This window comes from Erinaceus europaeus, chromosome X, assembly GCF_950295315.1.
Source record: "Erinaceus europaeus chromosome X, mEriEur2.1, whole genome shotgun sequence".
NCBI classification, from domain to species: domain Eukaryota; kingdom Metazoa; phylum Chordata; class Mammalia; order Eulipotyphla; family Erinaceidae; genus Erinaceus; species Erinaceus europaeus.
Genome location: NC_080185.1, coordinates 96033812 through 96059720, shown reverse-complemented (window position 1 = coordinate 96059720; position 25909 = coordinate 96033812). Strand labels below are relative to the sequence as shown.

General features: G+C 42.1%; 1 protein-coding gene across 12 annotated transcripts in view; it reads right to left on the bottom strand.

Moving 5' to 3' along the window:
* Positions 1–6504: 6504 nt before the first annotated feature.
* The window catches only part of CASK (calcium/calmodulin dependent serine protein kinase), a 392391-nt gene continuing 372986 nt past the window's right edge, over positions 6505–25909 (bottom strand). For all 12 annotated transcript variants that reach the window (XM_060182549.1, XM_060182551.1, XM_060182553.1 and 9 more), the window contains 5 exons: positions 24535–24615; positions 24351–24431; positions 20712–20914; positions 13016–13099; positions 6505–9415 (listed from right to left, as the gene is read on the bottom strand). In XM_060182549.1, coding sequence (XP_060038532.1) covers positions 9239–9415; positions 13016–13099; positions 20712–20914; positions 24351–24431; positions 24535–24615 — 626 coding nt within the window. In that variant the 3' untranslated portion in view covers positions 6505–9238. The remainder of the gene's footprint in view (positions 9416–13015; positions 13100–20711; positions 20915–24350; positions 24432–24534; positions 24616–25909) is intronic.

Below are 25909 nucleotides of genomic sequence, written 5' to 3'. Positions count from 1 at the left end.
TGTGTCTGTTTCCTAGTAAAAGGCAACAGATGTATAAGATCTGAAGAGAAACCAGAGTGCATGGATCTGTTCTTTATTAGCTTGAATGGCTGTCCAGCTGCCCTCTCTGGCATTTCAAGGTATACAGTGACAGTATTATCAAGTATATACAGTCTCATTTCACCTTTATCAAACCCTTACTCCTCTTCTGCTTCTTGGTAGTGCTTTAGAGGAGACACTAAGTAATTATGGAGAGAGGAAAGCATGATAAGTAAGTCACAGAGCAGTGTGTTCAGTATAATCCAGTTACTGTGTTAAAATACAAATCAGGACTGGGGGAAGTAGGGGCTCTATAGTGGAGATGTGAGGTTCCTGCTATCTTAGGGTTCAAAAAGACAATCGATTGTTAATATTATCATCACATTATTTGTTAATTGGGTTAACTTTGAAAAGTCCCTTTGTTATGGTTTGCTGGACAGTACCCAGTATCTTGTATATAGCTGTGCTATTGGATGCTTCTAATCTACTTGGTCTAGGCTTTTGAGAGAGTCCGCATATCAAATACATAGCCTATATATTAAAAAGATTCAGTTTGTCTTTTGTAAATAAAAAATTTAAAAAAATACAAATCAGATGCACACATCTGATCTAATGTTTACATAGCAAAAAAAATACTAGGCTGGAGACCTGAGAGGTGGTGTTTGATCTTTAAACACGAAATCCCAAGTTTTATTCTTAGCGTCTCAGGTGCTGGTGTCCCTTCTCCTCCTCCTGCTCTTCCTCTTCCTCCTCTCTCACAAGTAAATAACTCTTAAAACACACCAGGCTGACAGAGACATACAGAAGTGTTTGTAATAATTGTCGCAGAGCAGAGAATTTGGTCGGACATCTTTGTGTTTATGTTTTCTATTCATTCTATGAAGATCATGTGATGTGAAGCCACTCAGAAAGATGGTGGTAATTTTAATGTTTTGATTGTGTTACTTTTAGGTGGGTTATCTTTGTATTGAGTTGAAATAGCTATATACATACATACATGTACACATATATATTTAATCTGCTAAGGATATTTTCTTATTTTTCAAGGGGTTTCATTTGTTTTTAAATTAGAACTTGGTCTTCAGTTTCATCAGGCTTTTTTTTTAAAGCAGCTATAAAGATGGCCATATGGTTTTCCTTTTTTTGGTAACTGAACTATATTTTCCATATAATAAAATGCACAGATCTTAGCTGCTCTGCTTTATGTAACCACTACCCAGAACGAGAACTAGAATATGTTTCCACCACCAGAAAACTCTTGGGGGGCGGGAAATTCTGTGGGGAGCAGTTGATTTCTGTGGTCAGACCTCCGCACGGGGATGGGCATGGTCCTGATTTCTCTCTTCTGTCCTGGGTTTGACATTGAGAGCCTTGAGCCAGGTGTGAGGCCCCGACGGGCTGTCCTGTCCCCTCTCAAGTCAGGCCACTCTGGTAGCAGAAAGGAGCCAGGTTCTTTGCAGGGCAGGTGGCCATGGGGGGGGGGGCAGGATGATAAATCTGCTGTTTGAGACTCAGAGGGCCATAGCAGCAACTTGTAGCTTGAAGCTGTTAGCCATCTGGCTTGACTACATGCACTGTAGAAATATTTTCTAGGCGTGGTCCAGGAGGTGGCGCTAAACTCTCAAGCAGGAAGTCCTGAGTTCAATCCCCAGCAGCACATGTACCAGAGTGATGTCTGTTTCTCTCTCTCTCTCTCTCTCTCACTCTCTCCCCTATCTTTCTCATTAATAAATAAGTAAAATCTTTCTAAAAAAAAAAAAGAAATCTTTTCTGGCAACTCTGCCCTGTAACCATGGGGGAGGAACAGAGGGAGCACATGTGATCTGACCCCACCCCATGAATGATGCTCTCACTCCCTGAGCTAGTCAGACACTGAACTTTGGAGTAACCCTTCCCTGTTGTTGGGTTGCTAGCTTGCATTTCTTTTTTATGTTTAATTTGTACTTTTAAACTTTATTAAAATGTAACATTTACATGAGCTCAGATACAAAGCTATAAAACAAATTATTCTCAAAGGAGTGTAGCTTATTGTCTCCTTCCCTCTATAGAAAATCATTTGCACTTTTAGTAATTTATTTGTTTATTGGACCGAGAAAGAGGGAAATTGATGGGTGGGGGGATAGAGAGGGAGAAAGAGAGAGAGAGAGAGAGAGAGAGAGAGAGAGAGAGAGACCCCTGTAGCACTGCTTCACCACTTGTGAGGCTTTCTCCCTGCAGATGGGGATCAGGGGGCTTGAACTGAGGTTTTTAAAAAATTTCTTTATTGGGGGATTAATGGTTTAATTAAGTAAGCTAGCTTGCATTTCTACATTTCTTTATTTAGGACATAATGAGAGGAGGGGAGAGAGAGACAGAGACAGAGACAGGGAGAGAGGAAGAGAGCTCTGCAGCACTGCTTCACCACCCATGAAGCTTCCACTCTGCTGGTGGGGACTGGGAACTTGAACCTTGGTCTTTGTGCATGGTAGCATGTGCCTTCTACTGGGTGAACCACTGCCCAGCCTTATTGATCTACCTACATTGTCCTTTAGTAGGGGTTGTCCCTAGGACACTCAAGGTCACCTCTCTCAGTGGCTTTAACTCCAGGGTCCTGTCTACAATCCTGCATTAATATCATTGTATTTTAGTTAAATAATTGATTGATTAATTAGTTGTGGATCTCCAGTTCTCTGCTGCTGCAGCAGTTCATGAAAAAACTGCAGAAATAAATATATGCTCTGATTAATTTTGACCAGCTGGCGGTATTTCAAATGCTGCGAAGTGCAGAAAGTTAGCTCAGTGGTAAAACTGTGCTCTGTAAATAGAGAGTAAGACTGTAGAAAGGTGAGCTGGAATTCCCTGAATCAGACTGTGTGTGTGTGTGTGTGTGTTTGTGTTCAATTCCCCGTGTCTGCCTGTGATCTAGTCCCTTCTACATGCATTTTGTAGGATGGCACTGACTTCAGTAAGGCAAACTCTCACTCCTAGCATAGGTCTCCTTATTATAAGTCTCCATCCTGTGAACTGTGGGAGTGCACTAGAGTCTGGGTCTATTTCTGGGTGTGCCTGTGTTTAGCCACATGCAAGTGTGAGTCTCTGAAGCTTGTGGTTAGTTGCTTGGGCAGAACCTTAGTCAGGGCAGGGGAGGGTAAGTGTTAAGTAGGTCACTGAGGCATTCAAGGAGTGCGTCCCAGAATCCACCCACCACAAGAGGGCAGGAGGCTTCCTCTGAGGGTTTCTGTGCTGTTACTAAAACGGGGTGTGTGTGTGTGTGTGACACACACACACACACACACACACACACACACACAACTTTCCATGCTGGGCTTCTACACCTACCCCCTCCCCAATCACCACCCATCAACACAGACTTCTAATTCTTGGTCATGTGGCAACTTGGATTTGTTTATTGAACCCCCGAGCTATTTTAAAAATGCATCCAGATGCAAGCAACTGAGCTCAAACTTTTTTTTTTTTTTTTTTTTTTACCAGGGCACTGCTCAGCTCTGGATTATGGTGGCACAGGGGATTGAACCTGGGACTTTGGAGCCTCAGGCATGAGAGACTCTTTGCATAACTGTTATGCTATCTACCGCCTCAAACTGCTTCCTAGAAGCAGACTGCAGTCTGACTCAGTCTTGCTGGAGACTGAGATTTCCTGGGAGCATCCCAGGAAGCCTGGGACTCACCCTTTGGGGGGTGGAGGGGTGCTGTGCTCTGCGTGAGGCTCTAAGAAGAGAACTAGTGTTCGGAGTGGAACTCCCTTATGTGGATTGCCCCACATTTGCGGCCTACAAGCTGAGGAGACAACTGGCTTTCATGTTTTATACATTTTATTCATACATTTTCTCCAACTTTTGAAATGACAAAAGCCCAATTCTATGGTTTCCCATTACACAGCATCCTACAGGTATGTATATTCTACAAAGAATACTATGAAGTTTCTCTTCCTCCCCTGTCACACGAGAGAGAACTGATTAGGGTTCCATCGACTTGTCCTGGACTGGCAGTGCACCAGCATTCTGGTTGTTCTAGTGACAGAGCCAAGGGATCAGGGCGGGAGGGCGTGTGCTAAGGCATGTAAATAGATACACACACAGAGAAAGAAAAGCAGGACATTTACAAAGAATCCGAACCATTCTGATCCCTTCACCTTTTGGGTGTTGCGAGACACCTTTTGCGTGCTAAGGCTTTGCTGTACCCTGCAAATACTTACAATTGCATACGGTGAAATTTACAACAACTGTTAACATCGCTCTTTTTTTTTTAGTTTTTTTTTTTATCACTGAGACAATACTTTGAAACCTTTTATAAAAAGGTAATTATACACAGAGGGAAAAACAACAACAATAACAATAACAGAAGACCACGTTGGCAAAACTTTAGGCAAAATAACCCCAGAACTGAGTTTGCGTGGTGACTATTTAACAAGATGCTGTGGCTTCGCTCACCCTGCAGCTGGTTGCCCCTGAGCCCCTCCCCCCTACACACACACACACACACACACACACACACACACACACACACACACACCTACCTGCCTGCCTGCACGAGTGACAGTCATGCAGACACAGCTATGACTGGGGATCAATCCCCCCTTCTCTTTGAAAGGAAAATGGGTGGGGTGGCTTTCTGAGGAGGAAGGCCCATTTCTACTCCCAAGCACAGCTCCCTTTTAAAAGGTTGCACTTCCTCTGGGTTCTGAGATGGTCACCCCCAGGCTGCTGTTGTGGAGAGCCATGTGGCATGTGCTGCCGAGAATGGGAGTAAGCACACAGGTGGCAACGAAATTCTGAATTTCTGCCCTCACACAGAGAGGGCGCTGTGCTTGGGCCTAGAACAGGTCTCCGGTGTGGCGGCAAGCCTCTCTTGCTATTTTCTTTGCTCAGTCCGTCTGCACAGGCTCAAGAGAGTTGATGGAGGGTCAAGGGAGAGGGAGTGGGAACTATGGATTTTCTATCCCCTTGAAGAGCTAGACTACAGATGGTGTGGCCCTTCTCTCTGCAGGCTGGACTCACATCCAACCTTCTGCAGATCAAGAGTGGCTCAGACAAGAATAAAAAGGGGGTGTGGACTGGGGAGCTTGCCTGCTCCCTTTCTTCCACTTTCTGGAGGCATGTCACAGTGAAACTTCATTCACTAAGCCGGAAGACCAAGACTTCCAACAGCTCTGTTTAAGGCAAACTGCTAAGTGCCTGTGGGCAAAGCCAGTCAAGCCTTAAGCCTTCTGGGCACAGCCTTGTGCCTGCAGACACCAAGTAGGGGAGAGGGCAGCCTTGCTTTAGAGGGGTAAGAAGAGAACAAGGTTCCACCGAAGGAAACAATTTGTGATTAAAGCTTGTAGCCCTTCTGTAAGCTGTGGTGAGAAGCCAACATCTTTTGCAGAGGAGACTCTGAGGCTCAGAACACGAGCAAACTGCTCAGGCCCTTTAGTTCATTACTTTGCTGGAATAAGCATCGGTTTTGTAAGCCCTTGTAAAGAGGATGGAATTAGGAGGCTGAGTTCAGTTCTGGGGAAGCAGACAACACCCCCCCCCCCACCCAACCCCAAACACTCAATAGTTTGATGACAGGAAACAAGAAGGAGGAGGAATGAGAACTGTTGGCGTGGGTGGGTGGGGAACGTTGGAATGTCCACCGCAAAGGGCCTTCTCTTTCCAAAAAGACAGTGCAGGCTTTTTCTAAGCATGACTTAGTCAAGAAATTGTCTTGCTGGCTTCAGCAGCAGGTTCTCTTTGCCCTCAAGTTAAGAGAATGACCTGGAATAAAAGAGAGGAGGCAGGGAAAAAGAATGTCCCACCAGTGGGAGACAAAGAGTTTGCTGTGGGCTGCCTATTTCTCAGGAGCATTGTCCACTGCCCAGCTATGCCAGGGGGCCTCAACTGGCTAAACTTTGTCAAGGATTGAACTCAAAAGTCTCAAGAAAGCGACAGCTGTAAGTGATCAGAAAGCAAACAAAACTGTTGCTTGGCTTTGTATCGTAGCCTTAGCCTGACCACTGTGTGTGTGTGTGTGTGTGTGTGTGTGTGTGTGTGTGTGTGTGTGTGTGTGTATGGGGGAGGCTCCCTCACAATTTGAGATGGATTTGGACAAGGGGTAGGGAACACCTGCCATATCCTTCATGCACTGAGGGCACTGTGATGCCTCCTAGCAAAAGGATGGGCCAGAAAGGTGCCTTCTGAATAGACAGTAAGAAGTAGGCCACCCTTTTCTTTTCCTCTCCAAGCAAATCTTTTAAACCACCTCACTCCAACAGAAAGGCTACTGTACAGCTTCCGGGAAACTTCCAACTGAATTCAATTAAGTGACTCTCTCCTTAAGAGTTAAAAAGGAATATGCTGTGTGTGCAAAAGTATGACCGCCTTATTAGAAAATCAGAACAGTTCTTCCTTTGAGAAAATAATTCAAAGCACTCCCCCACCCCAGTTTTTGCTGAGGGGAGAGAACTCTCAGAATGTGGATCTTTTGCTGACCAGTGACGAGACTAAATAATCTAATAATTCACTCTGGTCTTTAAAAAGGAAATTTATTTTTATTTATTTCTGCTGATGGAGGGAAGCAGTAAAGAATCTTTTAGCAATTTTCTCTGATTGCTTAGGAGACAATTGTAACACAGCAACAGCAGTCATGTACTGAAATTACTCTGAATTCAGAAATAAGTATTTTCTGCTAGGTCATAAAGACATTGCTTCGGCGAGGTCATGGATTAGTGGGATGGAACAGATGAGCTCTTAGAGGAGTCAGAAAGAGCGAGCGCTAGGGGCAGGAATTCCATCATCCACACAACGACAAGAACAGAGCCTGCCCACATGCTCCGCTGAGGACACATAGCGTGACTGAGAAGAGAGAACAACAGTGATAATGCTGCTCACTCCTGTGGACACTGGCTACCGACAAACTGGTGTTGCTTGTCCCTCTACTTGACCCGCCTTTATTAACATGGTGGATGGCTTCAGACAGGCACCACCAGCTTCTCTAGAACTCTGCTCACCAAGAGCAAGTGGGGTCATTGGGGTTTTCTACTAGAGGGAAGGAGTGTCTATTCTCTACATGTTAGCTGTATTCATTGTGCTTCATTGGAAAAGAGGTAGAGTGGGCACTTTCACACTGACAAGAGCCCAGATTATGTCAGTACCTTCATGGAATGACTGTGTGGTCTTGGCATTGGTTAGATTGAAATCCAGCCCTAACATAGCCCTAACTAACTCTCTGGATTGCTCTCTCTCCATCGAAGAGTACGATCTGGTTTGACGATCTGGTCACCGTGCTATGAGGACCCAACAGAAACAGTTCATCCAACGCCTTGTTAGTAAGTTGCAAACTCATCTGGTGATTGGTGAAGGACAACAGTAGAGGAAAACAAAACAAAACAACAACAATAAAAAAAACAAAACCAACCAGCATCTTTTAATAAGAGTAGGCAGGAGAGGAGGGCGACAATGTAAAAGTATACAAATGCCTTCTCTGTTTGGTCCTTCAAGAAGAGCTGTTCCGCTTAGAACATGCCCTGCACAAACTGCCAAGGCACCAAGCAACGATGCCATCTCACTAGCAACTTGATGGCAGACAAAAGAAAGAAGTAGTGTTATTTTTCTCAAGGATCACAGGTTAACAGAACTATCCTGACAACACTCATGAAAAACATTCCACCGACCTCTGGCAAAGAGTCAGAAAACCACTAGTCTGAATCTCCTGTATTGGAAGAATCTGACATCACAGGAGGATGATGAGATGGTTCATGTCTCTAAAGCCATGAGGACAGATGATTCTCCTGTGCCAAGGGATATAGCAAGAGGAAGGAGAAACCAAGATGGCTTCCCATGCCTCCGGGACCACCGATGGGCGCGCTCTGCTCTGGGAGCCATGTTCTGGCTGAGTATTTTGTTGTCCTGCCAACTGATAGTCACTCCTGGGCCTTCGATGGTTCAATAAACATATAACAGATTATCAAATCTCAAAGATTATCAGCTTTAAACCCCGAATAAATATCTAATGAAATGAAGGACCCAAAGGCATTTAATTAATGAACACATAAAAGGAAGTATATTTAAAAAAATTGGTCAAACTGTCCTGTTAGTTGATCATTTTAAAAGGAATTTACAGGGCTGTTATAGATGATTATTTTGGAATAATTCAGTTTATAGCAAATGTCTAAACTGGTTTCTTCATTGCACAGTATATTCTCTTAAAATGGGTGTTTGGGTTAAAACAATAACATACATATTAAAAATCCTCATTTCTTTGCTTAATTAAAACGTTAATACTCTCAGACAACACAGATCTGAAATGGTGAAACCAGCAATTCCCCCTCCCATCTTACAACAAATTAAATTGAGACAAAATTACAAACACATTTCACTACATGATTATTATTAATAAAAATCAGTTTCTTTTTTGTTTTTATAAAGTTGCCCGAAATGCAAGGGATGTGCATAGGTTTACAACTTAGTCATATAGCATTTGATTCTTATTCCCCTGGGTGTGCCCCGTGAACGGAATGTACTTTGCTGTAGATTACAGATTGTTTTGTCCAACACAGACACACCGACAGCATAAACGCTCGCGACTGTCCACATGCATTAAGAGTCAAGACCCAACTTCAAATCTCTAAAAGGTTTACAGGGTGCTTCAAAGAGACAGTATCACATTATCTGGATGTTACATAAAGGACTTAAAAAAAAGCACTATCCTAAAAAAAGAGAGGAGAGAGAGAGAGAGAGAGAGAGAGAGAGGAAAGGCCTTTAAAAATTTATGACTGTTTTGTATTCACTAGACTGATTATTTCAAATAAATAAAGGAAAGAAAGATATTCCAATCCATAAAATCAGACTCTAAAAAGAATGTAGTGTTCCACCCCCAGTCAAGGTAACAGAATCATTGTTTATTATTAAAATAGATTATAGAAAGCAGCATCTATTTTGTGCAGTTTTTAGGGGCCTTGGAAATAAAAAGCTATGATTTCCAAAAATATAACATTCCAAAGGATTGAATAATACATACATTTAAAGATACATTTTATTAAAGTTTAGGAGAACTGATTAAAAAAGATACTGTCTCTTTAAATTAGTGTGTAATTGTTTTTCTCCTATCTATTCAGACATGACAATAATTATAAATGTAGGTCACACTACAACTAGGTAGTCTCTAGGGACCACGACCTGCTGACACAAGGCCGATAACAAGAGAGGCTTTTCCATGTATGAGGTGACTCCCAGTTATGCTCAGATATCTGGGGAGAGGCCTAATAGACCCAGGAGACCGGAACCCACTGTGGGGCTGTGCACACGAGCTCAACGGCTTCCTCCAGATGTCTGATTGTCTCATCAATTTCATTGTTGATAATTGTGAGATCGAAGTAGTGTGCGTATGTTCGCTGTAAGATATCAGACTCCTTCTGCAGACGCTGAAGAGATTCATCCTAAAGGGTGATGGGACAGAGGCAGGGGTGGGTGTGGAAGGAAGGAAAGAAAAAAAAAAAAAAGCAAAGAGTTGAGGGTTAGCTGGGCTCTTTCTCTTTTCCTATTTTTGGTCACCCCAGTGTCACAAACAGTCAAGGCCCAACCTTAGGTGCTACGTATGGGCACGAGGCCAAATCCACTTCATGACAGAGAAAATAGCATTCCCAAAGATGGTAGGGCTACAGACAACTGCTTGTAACCACTACTGCTCACCATGCAACATGGGGCTCCACACCAAATGGGATGGACCAGAGAAAACAGATGTCAGCAAACACAGCACCCCAGCAGGACCGGCTATACCTCCCACTGGGTTGGCTGGGCCCCCAGCATCATTCTTCTAAGCAGCCCTCTTGCTTTGTGCTTTGCTCCTCTATACTCACTTGAACAGTGCCTGAGGCCCCAGCAGCCCCTGGAGCAAGAAGTCCCTGCCTGTGGACATCAGCTTAAACTGTACTATTTCCTTTTCTACTTAAGAGTGTTCCAAGAATTTTATTACATATAATGGCCTTCATTCAAGTGGATGCCAGAGGCAAATGCCTTTGGGATGCTGCAAGGGAGGAAAGAGGGCCATTTCCCCACATACAATGGCAACTTGCATTGGATGAATCCCCTTCAAGGTGGTCTGCACTGGAAACAGCCAATGGCCATTGCTCAGAAGTAGTCACATCTCTTATGGAAAAGGAAAAAAAAAAGTCTGAAGGAAAAGGAACCACTGAGCTTTAGGGAGGTTTGCTGGAGTCCAGGGCTTTCACTTAATTTGCAGAGCTTGCTACTGATTTTGATGAACCAGGGTAAGCTAGGACTGGAGGAGGGAGTTAGGGGTCCTTAGTTGGTCACCTGTACAGAATTCTAGCTGTCTATAGGATGGACAATTCTTTTGAGACAGGAATTTCTGTAGGGACACCAGAAAGTCGGCCCCTGAATCTACAAATATATAATTGTATTATGCTGATGCCCTCAATGGACAAGTTTAAATGTGAAACTGGGGAACTTTTTTTAAAATTTTATTTATTTATTCCCTTTTGTTGCCCTTTTTTTTTTATTGTTGTAGTTATTATTGTTGTTGTTGTCGTTGTTGGATAGGACAGAGAGAAATGGAGAGAGGAGGGGAAGACAAAGAGCAGGAGAGAAAGACAGACACCTGCAGACCTGCTTCACCGCCTGTGAAGCGACTCCCCTGCAGGTGGGGAGCCGGGGTTCGAACCGGGATCCTTATGCCGGTCCTTGTGCTTTGCGCCACCTGCGCTTAACCCACTGCGCTACAGCCCGACTCCCACTAAGGAACTTTTATGAGTCAAATCATTATCTTCTTAACATCAGGTAGGTACACTATCTCAAATCTACAAAGATGCCATTAAATACTTGTTAATTTGATTAGCTCCCTCCCCCGATGCCTCCCTCCCTCTCAACTAGGGAGTGAATTTGTCTAGTGTGCATTGCCATTCCTGCGTCCAGCACTTGGCTAAGAGATACTGGCCACTACAAGATTTGATGAGTATTAAATCTATAACCAGGAGTCAGAGTAATGGCAGCTACTAGGAAGTAGGGGGCTCATTCAGACAGAGATAGATTTCTAGAAAAATACTGATATGGGATCTCTGGGGCCTTGGGGAGCTCTCATCCTTGAGATCCATCTGTCATTTGTAAAAAAAACTTCCTGAAAGAGTGTAATTAACTCTCTAGAAAGGGAATCTGAAGAGAAATGATGCCACTCAATTAGTTCTATCATGGCACTTGTAGTGTGAGTGGGGCTAGAGAGACACCAGAGCTGTCGGGGACACAATCTTTTCTAAAATAAGAATGTCCTACCAGTTTTGTCATCTTCTACAGGGTTTTCCAAGTAGAACATGACATGCTTTGGATGTTTGGTATTAACTACTATAGCGCTGATAAGACCTCAGTTAATAATTATCTTCTAAGGTCATATCAAAAGACTTTCTGCTCGCACTTAAAAAGCATAGTATTTTCACTGTGGCTATACTGTACAATAAACACAACATCTTATTTTAGGAAACAGGCATTCACTCCCAAAGACAGGAGTGTTTTCTACTAATTTGGGAAGGGACAGTTCTTATCATGTTATTCTCAGGGTTGGGGGGGGGAATAGAAATATGCTATCCAAAAAAAAAAAAAAAAAAAAGAAATATGCCATTTTGGGTTTCAAAAACCACTAACAGAGTTTGTGATTTGCTTAGAAAGCTGGGCTGCTAAAAAAACATTCAAGAAAATTTATGGCTGAAAGCATCAAATTGTTAATGTAGTTCTCGTTACAGAAAAAAAAAGGCCCCCTCTTCACAGGATCTCAAAAGATAATCAGATTTGTCAGTGTCTTCTTCGACAACAGCTTGTCTTAAAAACGTGAGCAGGGTTGAACTCAGTGAAAACAAAATGCCTTTATTCTAACAGCAAAAGCAAGGGTTTGTGGGAACAAAGTGTCTATGTTCTAAATCTATGAATAGAAACAAGACTGTATCTCATCATCTCCTAGATGATACTTACAGGTAATTTTCTGCACCATTTTGGCAGCTATGGAAAATTAGTAAAAGGGCAGGAAAACAGGCAAAACAAACAAACAAACAAACAAAAAAAAACAGAAACAAAGCAAAGATGATAATTCAAGAAAAATACATGGCAACCAAAGAATAAGCAAAAAACCACAATGTGCACTTCCAAATAAGTCAGTGTTTTAAATGAGATGGAAAAGTAGACCTTATAAAGGAACATATCTTTTGCAAATGAAATGACAAAACAAAACAAACAAAAAAAGGACCGAAAATATGAGCAATATAGAAATCTAAATGCCTGAACTTTTCTAAAGGTACAAAGAGGAAAAATTCATTTTCAAGCCATGCCTTCACTGTCATAAACCTGGATGTTTAAGCCAGCATTTTACTGAATAGAACCAAGAGCTGTCTGGTGGATTCTAGATCCTGTAGATGGAATGATCTTCAGGAGAAATTTGTGCAGAGGTCTTCTCTTAAGGATACCCCCTCAACAAATGAACACTATACACTTCACAGCAGATAAACGTCCTCTTATTTGCTCAGCAATATGAGACTTAAGTCATCCTGGTATGAGTGGGCATGGCCTACTACTCTGGCAGGCACCACATGTGTGCATGTGCGTGTGCGTGTGTGTCAGCAGCTGACTTGGGCTGAAAGGGAGCAGAGCTCATTTCTAGGCTTGGTAGTCTCTAGGGGTTTGGATAAATATCCTCCATGGGGTCTACTCCAGTGAGTGGCTGGGGCTGCTGCATCTTAGCACAGGCATCTTATCAGGAAAGGAGCAGGTTGGCAGCTCTGGGGTTAGGAGTTACCTGGAAAGCCTCTGCTCAGCAAGGTGTTGACATTTACGTTAAAGCAGAACTCCATTAAGTCTAATAATGAGATGTCTAATAATAACACATTAAAAGCAAGTTGAGTCTAATAATAATTGACTCTAATAATGAGTCAATAATGAGATGGGGCCTTAGACATGAATAACACACAAGTGGCTTTTCACCATTGGATGAGTTTATTTGAAGGACGGGGGGGGGGAGAGGGAATCAGAATGATTCTTACCTCATTTAAACCTGGAGTAATGGTTGGTGCAGCAATAAAAACAACAAAAGGAGCAAACTCTGCAGTTCTCAGAACCTTGAGCGCCTGTATTAAAAAAAAAATAGAAAAAAAAAGACTTAGAAGAAATAACTAATGCCAATTTCAAGTGAGTCTCTACAAATTACACAACCAAAAAAAGACCCTTCCTTGGTTGAAATTTTTGCCAAGGTCTAAGTAAATCTACCAACTTAGTAAATAACTTGGCTTAATTTTCTTTCAAAAGACCGACATTAGCCATTAGCAAATCAAAGTTGACAAACTGGACATTTTTCTTGTGAATCTCATGAATCAATTTGATTCCCCTCCCCAGAAAAAGCACCACTAATTATGTTGGTTAATGTTCATATCAAATGGGTTCTTAATTATTGCCTGAAGTTTAATTTATAGGAAGTGAATGCACCTGGGGGGGGGAGCTTGGATCAAAACTGCTATCAAGGAGAGCAAATCCTGGGCATTTTACCTGGCCATTTATGGAGGCTGCGTACTTTGAGGCCTTTTGTGACTTACATAGGCCTCCCAAGTTGTTCTGATGACAAGCACCCATGGGACTCACAAGGAAGGGGGATACTGCCCAGGGTTGGAGTTAGAAGTCACTACAGGAGCTGCGTGGCCATAGGAAATTCCCAGGCCCAAGAGGAAATGCTGCATTCAAAGAAGAGTGACCTTTAAGGCCCCTGATTACAATTTCATTCCCAGGTGTCAAAAAAAATTTTTTTCTGTGTGAGCCACTGGTTTTCATGGACAGACTGCAAAAGCTGGCATCTGAGGCTGTAGGAGCTGATTCTGGGAAGGGGTTACTTACTATTTCAGTTCCTTCCCTAGGAGAAACTGATACTTCTAGGGATCATAAACTCCCCTCCACAGAATAAAATCCAACATAGAGAGAGACACAATTCACAAAAGTGCTTAATATGTAATCAACTCAAATGCATCAGTGGTAAAAACTCTGCCGTCGGGGGTGGGGTGGGGGTCTGGCAGTAGCACAGTGGGTTAAGCGCACGTGGTGCAAAGCGCAAGGACCAGCGTAAGGATCCCAGTTCGAGCCCCCGGCTCCCCACCTTCAGGGGAGTCGCTTCACAGTCGGTGAAGCAGGTCTGAAGGTGTCTTTCTCTCCCCCTCTCTGTCTTCCCCTTCTCTCTCTATTTCTCTCTGTCCTATCCAAATCACAATGACATCAATAGCAATGATAATAATAACGATTAAAAAAAAAAACCTCTGCTGTCCTTCACCAAGCTTTTTTTTTTTTAAAGCATTTCTACTCTGTTACCTACATATTTCCTTTCTAAAGGACCTTTCAATTTGTTTGCTTTGCCCTATTCCCCTCCACCCCACTCTATCTCGTTTCCTTTCAGAGACCAGCTAATGGGACACTCTTGTCAGGAAGAGTCAGACTCTTTGGTTTTCTGACCTTTTCTTACCAACTTCTTCTGGTATGGATCCTCTATCTCACTGTCTTACTCTTCCTTAGGTTTGCTGAGTGACCCTTCAGCACACAGAGCTGATGTTTTCTTTCTTTCTTTCTTTCTTCCTTCCTTCCTTCCTTCCTTTCTTCCTTCCTTTCTTCTCTCTCTCTCTCTCTCCCCCTTCCTTCCTTCCTTCCTGCCTATACCAGAGGACAGGCTTCTTGAGGGGAGGGGTTGTCTGTTCTCCAGTTGTCCCCTTCATGCTCATGTCTCCCTGGTATGCACTGTATTTATGATAAAATCCAAGTTCAAAGGCATGACGATAATTTGCATATGATCTCTTTTGCCTTTTGACTAGGGGACAGTATTTTCTTGGTGGAGGCGAACTGGATAGAGATTTTGACTTTCTGGTTCATTTTCACTAGGATTAGTTGTCTGAATCTGAGTCACTTAGTATCTCCTTGTGAGTTAAAGGAACCTGACTTGCTGTTTATTTCTTTTAATTGTTAGAATCCCAGGCTTAGATTCCCCTTGTGAAAAAGCACTTCAAAGCCCGTCTGTACACATTTCTGAAGGAAGCAATTGGCCATTGCTTTGCTAATCCTTTTGTGACTGAAGAGTTAAGCAGGAGAGAAACATCACAGAAAAGTTCATCTATAGCTCAGTTGAGCTTAACAGGGATCTTCACTTAGAAATGTCCTTTTTTGTAAATATTATCTTGGGGCTTTCTTTTTCTGTCCTTCCTGTGCTTAGAAATCAGGTGACTGCAGGGGCAGTAGAGACATAAGGTTTCTTCATCACCCCAACACCCACCCACAGCCAACTTCTGGACAGTTGAGATGGGAGTTAGTCCTAATGCAGATCCTAGCACTGCTTCCATCCCTGAAGCTATTCCGAGTGCCAGATGGAAGTCCCCAGAGCACTGAATGGAACCCACAGATGAAGGCAACAATGACATCCCAGGCATGAAATGCTCTTTTCTCCACTCAGTGACACCAGCCTGAGAAGCCTCATTCATTAGATATTTTTAAGGTCTGGTCTGGAAGATCATTTTACAACACCAGAAAACACACTATTTGTGCTGTGCTGCATACACGCCCTTAGTCTTTATCTGTTAAGACATGAAGGTCACTGCACATACTGAATAAAAATGCCAATAAAGACCTTGCTATCACATTGCCCAATGCCTCTTGTGTCTATATTCCCATAGCAATTAATTCTAGGGAAAGAACAGGCACATTTGTATGAGATAAAATCATGTGATTTATGACATTTCCTCCACCCCTACCCCCCCCCCCCTTTTTCCCATGGAGTTGACATTCCCCAAGTTGTCAGGGAGTCCAGACTCAAACTTCAAGTTTATTCCAGGCATTACAGTGACCTCTGTAACTGGCACATTTGCTTTCTCCAGTTTCCCTGCCTTTTTGGCTTACCATTTCTAGTCTATGTTACTGGATTTTTGAAAATGCAAAGATGCCTGAAATCCTGACAAAGGTTTTCTTGTCTAAGCACATTTGGATCTTCAGCAGAGTGGCCATACACTTCCTCAGCTGCTCTTGAAAGTCTCTGTCCCTATGCTCTGCTTAACTTACGGGTTTGAGCTGAATGCCCTTGTTTTGAGTAGTTTCAATTTTCTGGGGCTCAGGGGAATGGAACTGTTTGACAAGGATTCCTCTCCAGCAAGTCACGACTAGATGACTTTAAGATGATATTTAAACTCTCTTTCTTTCTTTCTTTTAATTTTTTTTCATTTATTGGGGGATTGATGTTCTACATTCGACAGTAAATACAATAGTTTGTACGTGTATAACATTTCTCAGTTTTCCACATAACAATACAACCCTAAACTCTCTTTCTGACTTAAGGTGAGATACAAATTAGTTAAGACTTAGAGGCAAATGTCTCTTTCTATATTCTGAAAAAAACACCACTGAAAGTAATGGTAGATTCAGATAGTCACGGATCTATTCATTTCACATTTAGAGTTAATTGTTTTTTCTTTTTTAGTTTTCTTTGTGGAGATAAATAGAATCTATGGCTCATTTAAGATCTCAGGTAACAATTCTCAAGAAACAAAAATCCATTTGATAAAGTAAGATGTTTTTGCAAACTTATGAGATGTTCTGTACGTGAGTCATCACGTACAGAAATCAAGGGTTTAAGGAACAGCACAATGACCACAACGATCTCATAAATCAGCAACTGATTCAGAACCCAGCTCTTATTTCAGGGCCCAGATTCTCGTAAGACTGTAGCCACTGCTTAATGACCTTTTCTTCTGTGGGGGGGGGGGGGAAGTCACAACTATTCTGTACTGCTACCTTTTTAATGCCACAAATGGATAGGCTAGAATCAAATTAAAATCTGAAACCACTGTAGTAAGTTTTGGTCACACCCTGGAACCATTATAGTTTCAGTTTTAGGGACATAGATGATCTTCTAAGCTACGGCTTTCTGTTCATGAGAAGTAAGTCACAGAGTTTTTCTCAGGTTTAAATGCTTAGTGGAGTTTCTCTACATGTTAAAAACAAACAAAGAGGGACCGGGTGGTGGTGCACTTGGTTGAGTGTGCACATTACCACATGCAAAGACCTGGGTTCAAGCCCCTGGTCCCCAACTGTAGTGGGCTTCATGAGTGGCGACACAGTGCTTCAGGTGTTTCTCAATCTCCTCCTCTTCCCTCCTTCCTTCCCCAGATCTCTCTGTCTCTAATACATATATATACACACACAAAATTAAGCTGAACTACATCATACAAGGCGAACTTGTTTAACGATACCCAACACTAACTCTTTCTATGATGAAACAATGAGAGGAGGGTGGTATTGTAAAATAAAATAAGAACTCAAAACAACACTGTTGAAATTCAAACCTCATTTTCAATTGGCTATAAAACCTTGGTCAAGTGACAATTGGTTTCTTCACCTCTACAGATAGATGCCAATAGCTCCATTTGGGGCGACCAATATTCGCTAAAGTATACTAACCCTTGGCAAAAAGACATAGCACTGTCTCAACACACTCGATTATTATTATTTTTTAAAAGCCAGGTTAGTAATTTTCTTCTAGTTTAATGTCTTTACCATGGTCTTCAATGTTTATAGTCAGGACACAATGTCTTCTCATATGGAATTAACAGACAGGTGTCTAATTTTTGCCTTAACTGTCTACAGTCGATTGATGGGGGAAATGTCAGACTTGAATGGAACAAGTTGAACACCAATGCTAAGTGGCCCTTCTACAGTCCACATGTAGTGGAGCTGGTGTCAGCAGTGGCAGAGGATTAAAAAAAAATGCCAGAAGGCACCTTTCCCTACATGAAGTCAATGTACATCAAGAAAGGACTTGCATCCATACCAGTTCATCATCTTATTTCTTAGCTTGGCTCCTGGCACAGTGCTCAGAATATAATAAGTGATATTGCACCAAAGTAAAAGATTCTGGGGTAGGGTGGGGGTTAAAGAGGAAGAAAAAAGAATATATTAAGTGCTTAATAAAAAATGATTGAGTCAAGTCATTCAGGAGAGATAGCAGAAGAGGTCATTGGGCAATAGCTTGGCCTGGGAAAAGGGTATGGGGACATATGGGTGCCCTGAAGGCAGGATGTGGAACTTGCTCAGCCTGAGAGGGCATTTGCAGCTATATCCTTGGGCACAAGAGTTGGTGTGAGAGCAGGACTGGGTATGGGCAGTCCAGGTGGGAGAGACTGGTAAATCAGACTAATGGAGAACTAATCCCATGACTAACCCCATGGCCACAGGCCAAAGAGACTCAGGGCAAAAAAACCAAACCAACCAACCAACCAACCAAACAAACAAAAAACCCCAAGAGCCAAACCAGCCGGACACCTGTGTCCTGTGCTCAGGGGTTGATGGCCCTGAGAGATTACAGTTCTGAGAGGTGGGGACACAGGAGGCAGGAGAGAAAAATGCAGTGAGCTCATCCAGCAGTCAGGGGAACAGGGGGAGAGCCTAGCTCAGGGAGAGAGGTTCTCAGGTGCCCAGTGCCATATGTGAAAGGAACTGTTGTGGATGTTTTGATAAGACCGTGAGAAGTGTCTCCCACTCAGCAGTGCAGAGCAGTGCATGACCGGGCAGGGGCACGGGTGCCATGGGGGAGCTGGACGCTAGGAGAGGGGTGACAGCAGCAGCAATGGTGGCGGCGGCGGTGGTGACAGCAGCAGCAGCAGCAGGTAAGGCAGAAAGCCCTCCAAAGTGTACTTAGGTAATGCAGAGGGGGATCTGAGGAGCCCTGCAACCAGCATACTGCTAGAGACATTACTACCAGCAGAAAACGACGTTCAGGTGAAGACCAGTGTGGAACCCAAGGAGAGGATGTCGAAGACCAGGACCAGGATTGAGACTTTGCCTCTAGCCAGCCCTGGCCAGAAGATTTTTCCAATCCCTAGTAAGGAGGGATTTAGTAGTTAAACAAAAATCACTCTGGTACACAGCATATATTTAGTTTTCTTATCGGTCCGAATTAACTGTTTAGTAAACTGTATTGTGTTCACCCTGCTGTTGCTCTCTGCCCCAGCCCCCTAACCAGGTCTTCTTGTGGTTTCCAAAGTTACAAGTTTGAGAACCCCATCAGGTGCTGTAAAACGAAACAGGTGAACCCACCAGCCATGTGGTTAGGATCTTAGTGTCTAGTAATGGAGTTGTCAGGTTCCAGGTCCCATGGAACCTTGCGCTGTAGTTTCTGTCCTTACTCTGGGGATGGCTGGGGGGCTAAGTCTCATGTGGTGATCTGGGATGGCCAGGCAAGTCTCCTGATGAGATAGGGCCTGCTTGAGGGGAGCTAGTCTCCAACCATTTCAGCAGGCTGTATACTGCTTCTACTTACAAATGACAGGGGACTTTGGGGATGGATAAGTCTCTGAAAAAGCAGACCAGGGAATCTCATGGGCATCCACAAGTCTCTGCCCCAGTGCCTGCAACTCCCAGATCTTTCTGACTGGCATATAATTCTCACTTTTGCTTGTCTTGCCTATAGAAATGAGGAAAAAAAGGAGTCGGGTGGTAGCAGAGTGGGTTAAGCGCACATGGTGCAAAGCGCAACGACTGGCGTTAAGGATCCCGGTTCGAGCCCTCAGCTCCCCACCTGTAGGGGAGTCACTTCACAAGCGGTGAAGCAGATCTTCAGGTGTCTATCTTTCTCTCCCTCTCTCTGTCTTCCCCTCCTCTCTCCATTTCTCTCTGTCCTATCCAACAACAAACGGCATCAGTAACAACAATAATAATAATAAAAAAACAAGGGCAACAAAAGGGAAAAATAAAATATTAATTTTTTTTAAAAAAATGAGGAAAAAAAAATAGACGCTTGCTACCATTTTTTTTTTTTAATCCAAGGCCTTTGGCTTTCTCTTTTTCAATCTTAACAGTCCTACTGCCTCTAGCATGGGACGTATCTATAAATCAACGAATCATTTCTGTGTCTGGCTCTCTGAATCCTCTCCAGGTTCTGCATCCTCTCCTAGTAGAACCTGGGGTCTGGTCTCACTCTCAGTAAAGAGCTAGGAGAAGCCAAGCACCACCACAGTCTCCAGTCCTCTCTATCTGATGTTACTGGTATCATTCTGGACTTTTGTGAAATGAGTATGGTCTTAAGACTCCATGCCCTGGGCGAGGGAGACAGCGTAATGGTTATGCAAACAGACTCTCATGCCTGAGGCTCCTAAATCCCAGGTTCAATCCCCTCATCACCAGAAGCCACCAGAAGCCAGAGCTTTCTCTCTGTGTGTCTCTCTCTGCATCTCTCTCAAAAATAAAAAAATAATGAAAAAAATTAAAAAAAGACTCCAGGCCCCAGGACCAGAGTTTCTAGCTGGTGATTAACATAACATACTAGCAGAGGCTCTGGTGGCCCAGCCTGAGCAGTACCAAGAGAGGGAAAAGGTGACTACTGTGATAACAAAGAACCAAGGTTTCAACTTGAGATCAAATTATGGCAGAATTTCTAGCAGGCACAGACTCCATAAGGTCCTTTCAAACTTCTGAGCACAATAAGTCTTCATAAAAGATTGGTTTCTACTTAAATACATAGTGTGTACACTGAGTTTGACCATTAGGTCGTTCGTATTCTAGACCGTCAATTCAGGGTGCCTTCATCACTGATAATTTCCTGTTGTTTATAAAATTATGTGACCCATGTTTCCCCCCCCCCCCATGTTATTCCTGATGGCCTCTTTGATTTCAGAACCTGAGCTTAGCATGCAGACAGGATGACAGGGTCTGGGGGCAGCCGGGCAGTACCTGAGGCTCCACATCCAGTATCGCAATGAGCCCCTGTTCATGGATCTTCCGAATGGTCTCCAGTTTTGTCCCATACATCGCATCCTCATGGCTACCGTACTCTAAGTACTCATTATTAGAGATGTCTTGCATCATTTGGTCATGAGAGACAAAGTAATAGTTCTTTCCATTTTCTTCATCTTTCTTTGGAGGTCTGGTTGTATCTGTAATGCCATAATGTCAAGAGAGGGTTAGAAGGCTTATGGTCTTACACATCTAATGAATCTACCGAAATCTAATCTCTTCTTAAAAACTGTGTTTTGGGTTTTTTTTTTTTTTTTTTATATGTCTCATGCCCATTCTCTCCCTCAGTAACTTTGTTGGACTGAATTCTTGACATCATTTTTTTAAATTTGTGTTACATCATGCAGTGGTAGTTTTTGGCTTGGTGAATCTTCCAGTGTTTAGATAAAAAAAAACTGATTATACCCTTTCATGTGTCAGCACCTTGGGAGAAACAAAACGCCAACTATAAATATGTCTATTTAGAGTTAACTCAATTCAGATTAAACAAAATGAAGACTTCAGTTTCTCAGTTTCACTAGTCATATCTCAAGAGTTCAAATGCCTTATGTGAATAATACCTGGACAGCACAGGTAATAATTAAGCACTGGTATTGTGCTAGTCTGTAACATTCTATTTAAGGAGGATGTTAGGAGATAGCAAAAGGTACACCACACTGAAAACACAACAATCTTAGCCAGATGTGGTCATAATCTTTACCTATAAAAATAGGAAGATGTAGCTGGCCCATTGACTATAGTTTGCCAACTCCTGACTTAGGTCTTCCCTAAAGTTTTATTAGAGCACAGTCATTTATTTACATATTGCCTATGGATGCTTTCAAACCACAATGACAGGGTTGAGTAGTTGTGATGAGAGACCAGATGATCTTTAAGGCCTCAAGTACTCTCTATTCCTTTAGAGAAAAGGTTCAAAGATCTCTTACCTAAGTTAGTATATACTAAAACACTTGCTAGTAAGTCCTAGTTCTGTGATACTAATGGGATGAGTATTCTGCAAAGACACACTTTAGAAAATTTTTTTTCAAGGCCAGGACAACACACACACACACACACACACACACACACACGGTTTTAGCACTCCCAGGTCAACTTTTTCAGATTATGAGACTGATGCACTGTCTACTGTGCTAAGGAGGCAAACTAGGGTCAACTTTTTCACACACAGAGATGATAGATAGATAGATAGATAGATAGATAGATAGATGGAGACAGACAGACAGACATGAGAGCTTCCCTGGTGATATAGCACTCCGAGAGAGAGAGAGAGAGAGAGAGAGACAGACAGACAGACAGACAGACAGACAGACAGACATAAGAGCTTCCCTGGTGATATAGCACTCCCATATGGTATGGGGGTTTGAACTTGATCCATGTGCATGGCAGGACATGTGCCTGACCCAGTGAGCTATCTTTCTGGCCCAGGAAATTCCCTCTCTCCCTCCCTTCCTTCCTTCTGACAAGCCAGGAACATCCATTTTAATCTCTCAATCTCCCCCCTTCCTTCCTTCTTTCACTCTGTTCCTTTCCTCACTTTCAATAGCTTTCCTTCCTTTCAATTCCCTTCTTCTCACCTTGCTTTTCTTTCTTCCTTGAGCAAGGACACATTTTCCACAACTCTTTGCTGTGTATGTGGGTCCATCCCACAGGGCATTCCCCTCCTAACCTAGATTATGAAAAACTGCCAAGAGATCAATGACATCAACCTGTGAGTGTTTTAAAGAGGATGCCTTTATCTCGCTGCGCCAAAAGCTGAGGAAATGGCATATTGTGTTGATGCTGCATGATTCTCAGTCACTTTGATAGCTAAACATACACTGTTATAAGCATCCAGGGTCCAGTATTCTTGAGAGCAGACATAAAAGCAGGCTAGTTAACTGTCCATTTAATAACATGGTTAAGAATAAGGCACTGAGGGGCTGGGTGAGCGCACATGTTACAATGCACAAGGACCTGGGTTCGAGCCCCCAGCCCCTGTAGGGGGAAAGCTTTGCAAGTGGTGAAGCAGAGCTGCAGGTGTCTCTCTGCCTCTCCCTCTCTATCACCCCCTTCCCTCTCGATTTATGTCTCTATCCAATAAATAAAGATAATGACAAAAAAATTTAAGAGTAAGACATTGAGAACAAAGCGAACAAAAATATTCTATATCAAAAATTCTTTCTAGAATCATTGATAGCACATTGGCTGCAATTTCAATATGATTAAGTCAATCATTTAGGTACCCTTTGTTAAGGAGAATGTTTTCACTATGTCATCAACAAAGCTAGCTTTCCTGAAGAATGACTTATCTCAGTAATATTTATGCTATATTGTTGCTGTGATTTGGTTAGAAACAGAACAGATGAGATCAGTTTTGTTTTAGGGAAATGTCTCAGTTGGCAGGGCACTGGACTTGCATGCCTGAGGTTCCTGGTTTGATCACTGTTACCACACGTACCACAGTGGCACTTTCCCCCTCCTTTTCTGTCTGTGTATGTTTCAGGTAAAATACATACTCTTTCTAAAATCTAATACATAAAATAAATGTTTAAAAACAACAACAACAACAAGTAAATAAATACATAGGCATATAACATGTTTGCACTAATAGATGTCTGGAAGGGTGATATATATATATAGTCAGGGCTTCACATCTGTACTATTCCATCATTCCTGAGAGAGTGTTTCTTTTCTTTCTTTTTTTTTAAAAATTTTTTTATATTTATTTATTTATTCCCTTTTGTTGTCCTTGTTGTTTTATTGTTGTAGTTATTATTGATGTCATCATTGTTGGATAGGACAGAGAGAAATGGAAAGAGGAGGGAAAGACAGAGAGGGGGAGAGAAAGACAGACACCTGCAGACCAGTTGCTTCACTGTCTGTGAAGCAACTCCCCTGCAGGTGGGGAGCCGGGGGCTCGAACCAGGATCCTTACGCTGGTCCTTGCACTTTGCGCCGCGTGCGCTTAAGCCGCTGTGCTACCGCCCGACTCCCGAGAGTGTTTCTTTTTCATTTTTTTTTTATCCACATAGTGAGTGACATTGAAAGGGAGACATAGGAAGGATGGAGAGATACCACAGCACTGCTCTATCACTCATGAAGCTTCCGTTATGTATGGTGCTCCCATGGGGTGGCTGTGGTTTTGAACCTGGGTCCTCGCACATAGTAAAGTGTGTGCTCTATGGGGGGACCTATCTCCTGGCCCCTACAATGAAATATTTAGAGCACTATTAATGGGGGAGAGGAATTGCAATGCTTATTAACTCACTCTCTCTTTTTGAAAATATACTTTATTTTTAATGAAAGAGAGAGACAGAGAAAAAGATACACACATAGAGAGACCATAGCACTACTCAGCTCTGGCTTATGGTGGTGCTGGGCATCGAACCTGGGACTTCAGAGCCCCAGGTATGAAAGTCTTTTGCATAACCAGTATGCTATCTTCCCTGTCCTTAACTCAGTCTCTACTCTTTTTTTTTTTTAAGATTTAAAAAATTTCCTATGATAAGCAACTTTACTTATGCAATTTGAGAAGCTAAGTTTCCAGATTAAAGAAGTACCAAGAAAATATATTCAAGAGAGCGAGACTCTGCTTACGTGGAATAGGGTATGCAAACCGATCTGGGTGCTTTGTGATGAGGGTGTTTTTTATGTGTCTTCTCCCAACACCATGTGCACCTAGGTGATTTTTAAAAAGGAAGATAAATCAACAACTGTTAGTAATATTCACGAACTGTTTTGAAGATGAGAATAAGAAAGTCACTTATACTGTCAGACTTACCTAATAAGACTAGTGTTTTCCTTTTGAATGCTGGTAGTTTTACTACTTCTTCATATGTAACAAGATCTAATTGATCAAACACTAAAATGCAAAGATTTAACAGAAAGGTTAATTTATGGAAGGAAAAATTCATATCTGTGAATTATAATTTGATGGCAAAATTAAAATCGTAGTAATACAATTAAAAATGAGTCTTAAAATATGAACCCAATGTGCATGTCGCCTACATGTAATTTAAGTCATATAACTGTTTACATGTAACATGTAAATTAAGTCAGATAGCCTTTAGGGAGAAACTTTCACTTTTAAGCCCATGAAAATATACTGTAGAATGAGAGGCATCAAAAGTATATTGAGCACATGCATAATAGTCTAATTCTAAAAGATAACTGCATATCTTTTCATGCAGTATCCAACATATCATAATCATGAATTCATCTGAAACCACATGCTATTCATATTTTTGCAAGTCTAAGAAATCATCAATACTAAAAAGAAAGGGTCTACATATGGTGATTAACATAAAATACAATAGCATGAATGTAACTAAAGTCCACCAAGAAAGAAGTCAGCTAGATCATTTCTAGAGATGGATGGGAGATGCATGGACAGCTGATCTTGAGTTTAATGGTTCTTTGTTCAACGGAGTTTCTGAAGATAGCTAGCATGCTAGACTTTTAACACCAAGCTTTGCCACAATGATTTCACAAGCTTTTGAAATGAGCATTTCTTAAGTTTTATTGTAGCCCGGCTTTTCATTTTATGGAAAGTCTTGGGATGTAGGCTGGAAGAGTACTTTCGTGGGCCCCAAACTGTGTTAGCCTAAGTGCAGTAAATTAGGATGAACAGAATGCAAAGAATCATGAAGCACAGTTTGAGCTGAGAACCTTGACAAAAGGGGACTTTTATAATCGTTCCAGAAAAAGAAGAAATACTTCAAACCAATTTTAAGCCCTACTCTTTACAAAACAATTACAAAAACCTTCCTGGGAGGACAGTCATTCCCACTGAAATTCAAGGTAATCTAGATCTTCCATATATTTGAAAATTCTTGTAAGAAGGCTAACTTCATGCATTCTTATAATATTTTTCCTGCAAAGTCAGAAATGTCAGGCACATACTAAATTTTTTCCTTAAAAAAAAGAAATAAGCTCTGAATTTTAGATGGATTGGGATAAATTTAGTGGAACTGATTCCATGGTGTGATAAAGGAATCTAGGATGCTTAGTCAACTGAGAGGAGCTTTAACTCTCTGAAACAATACGGTTAAATACTTATAGACTATCAGTTCAATATTAACATTTGCAATCTTCTCTTAGTAAAGAAGCTTACAAAAAGCACAACTGGACACTCTGGCAGGCAACCAGTCAGAAAC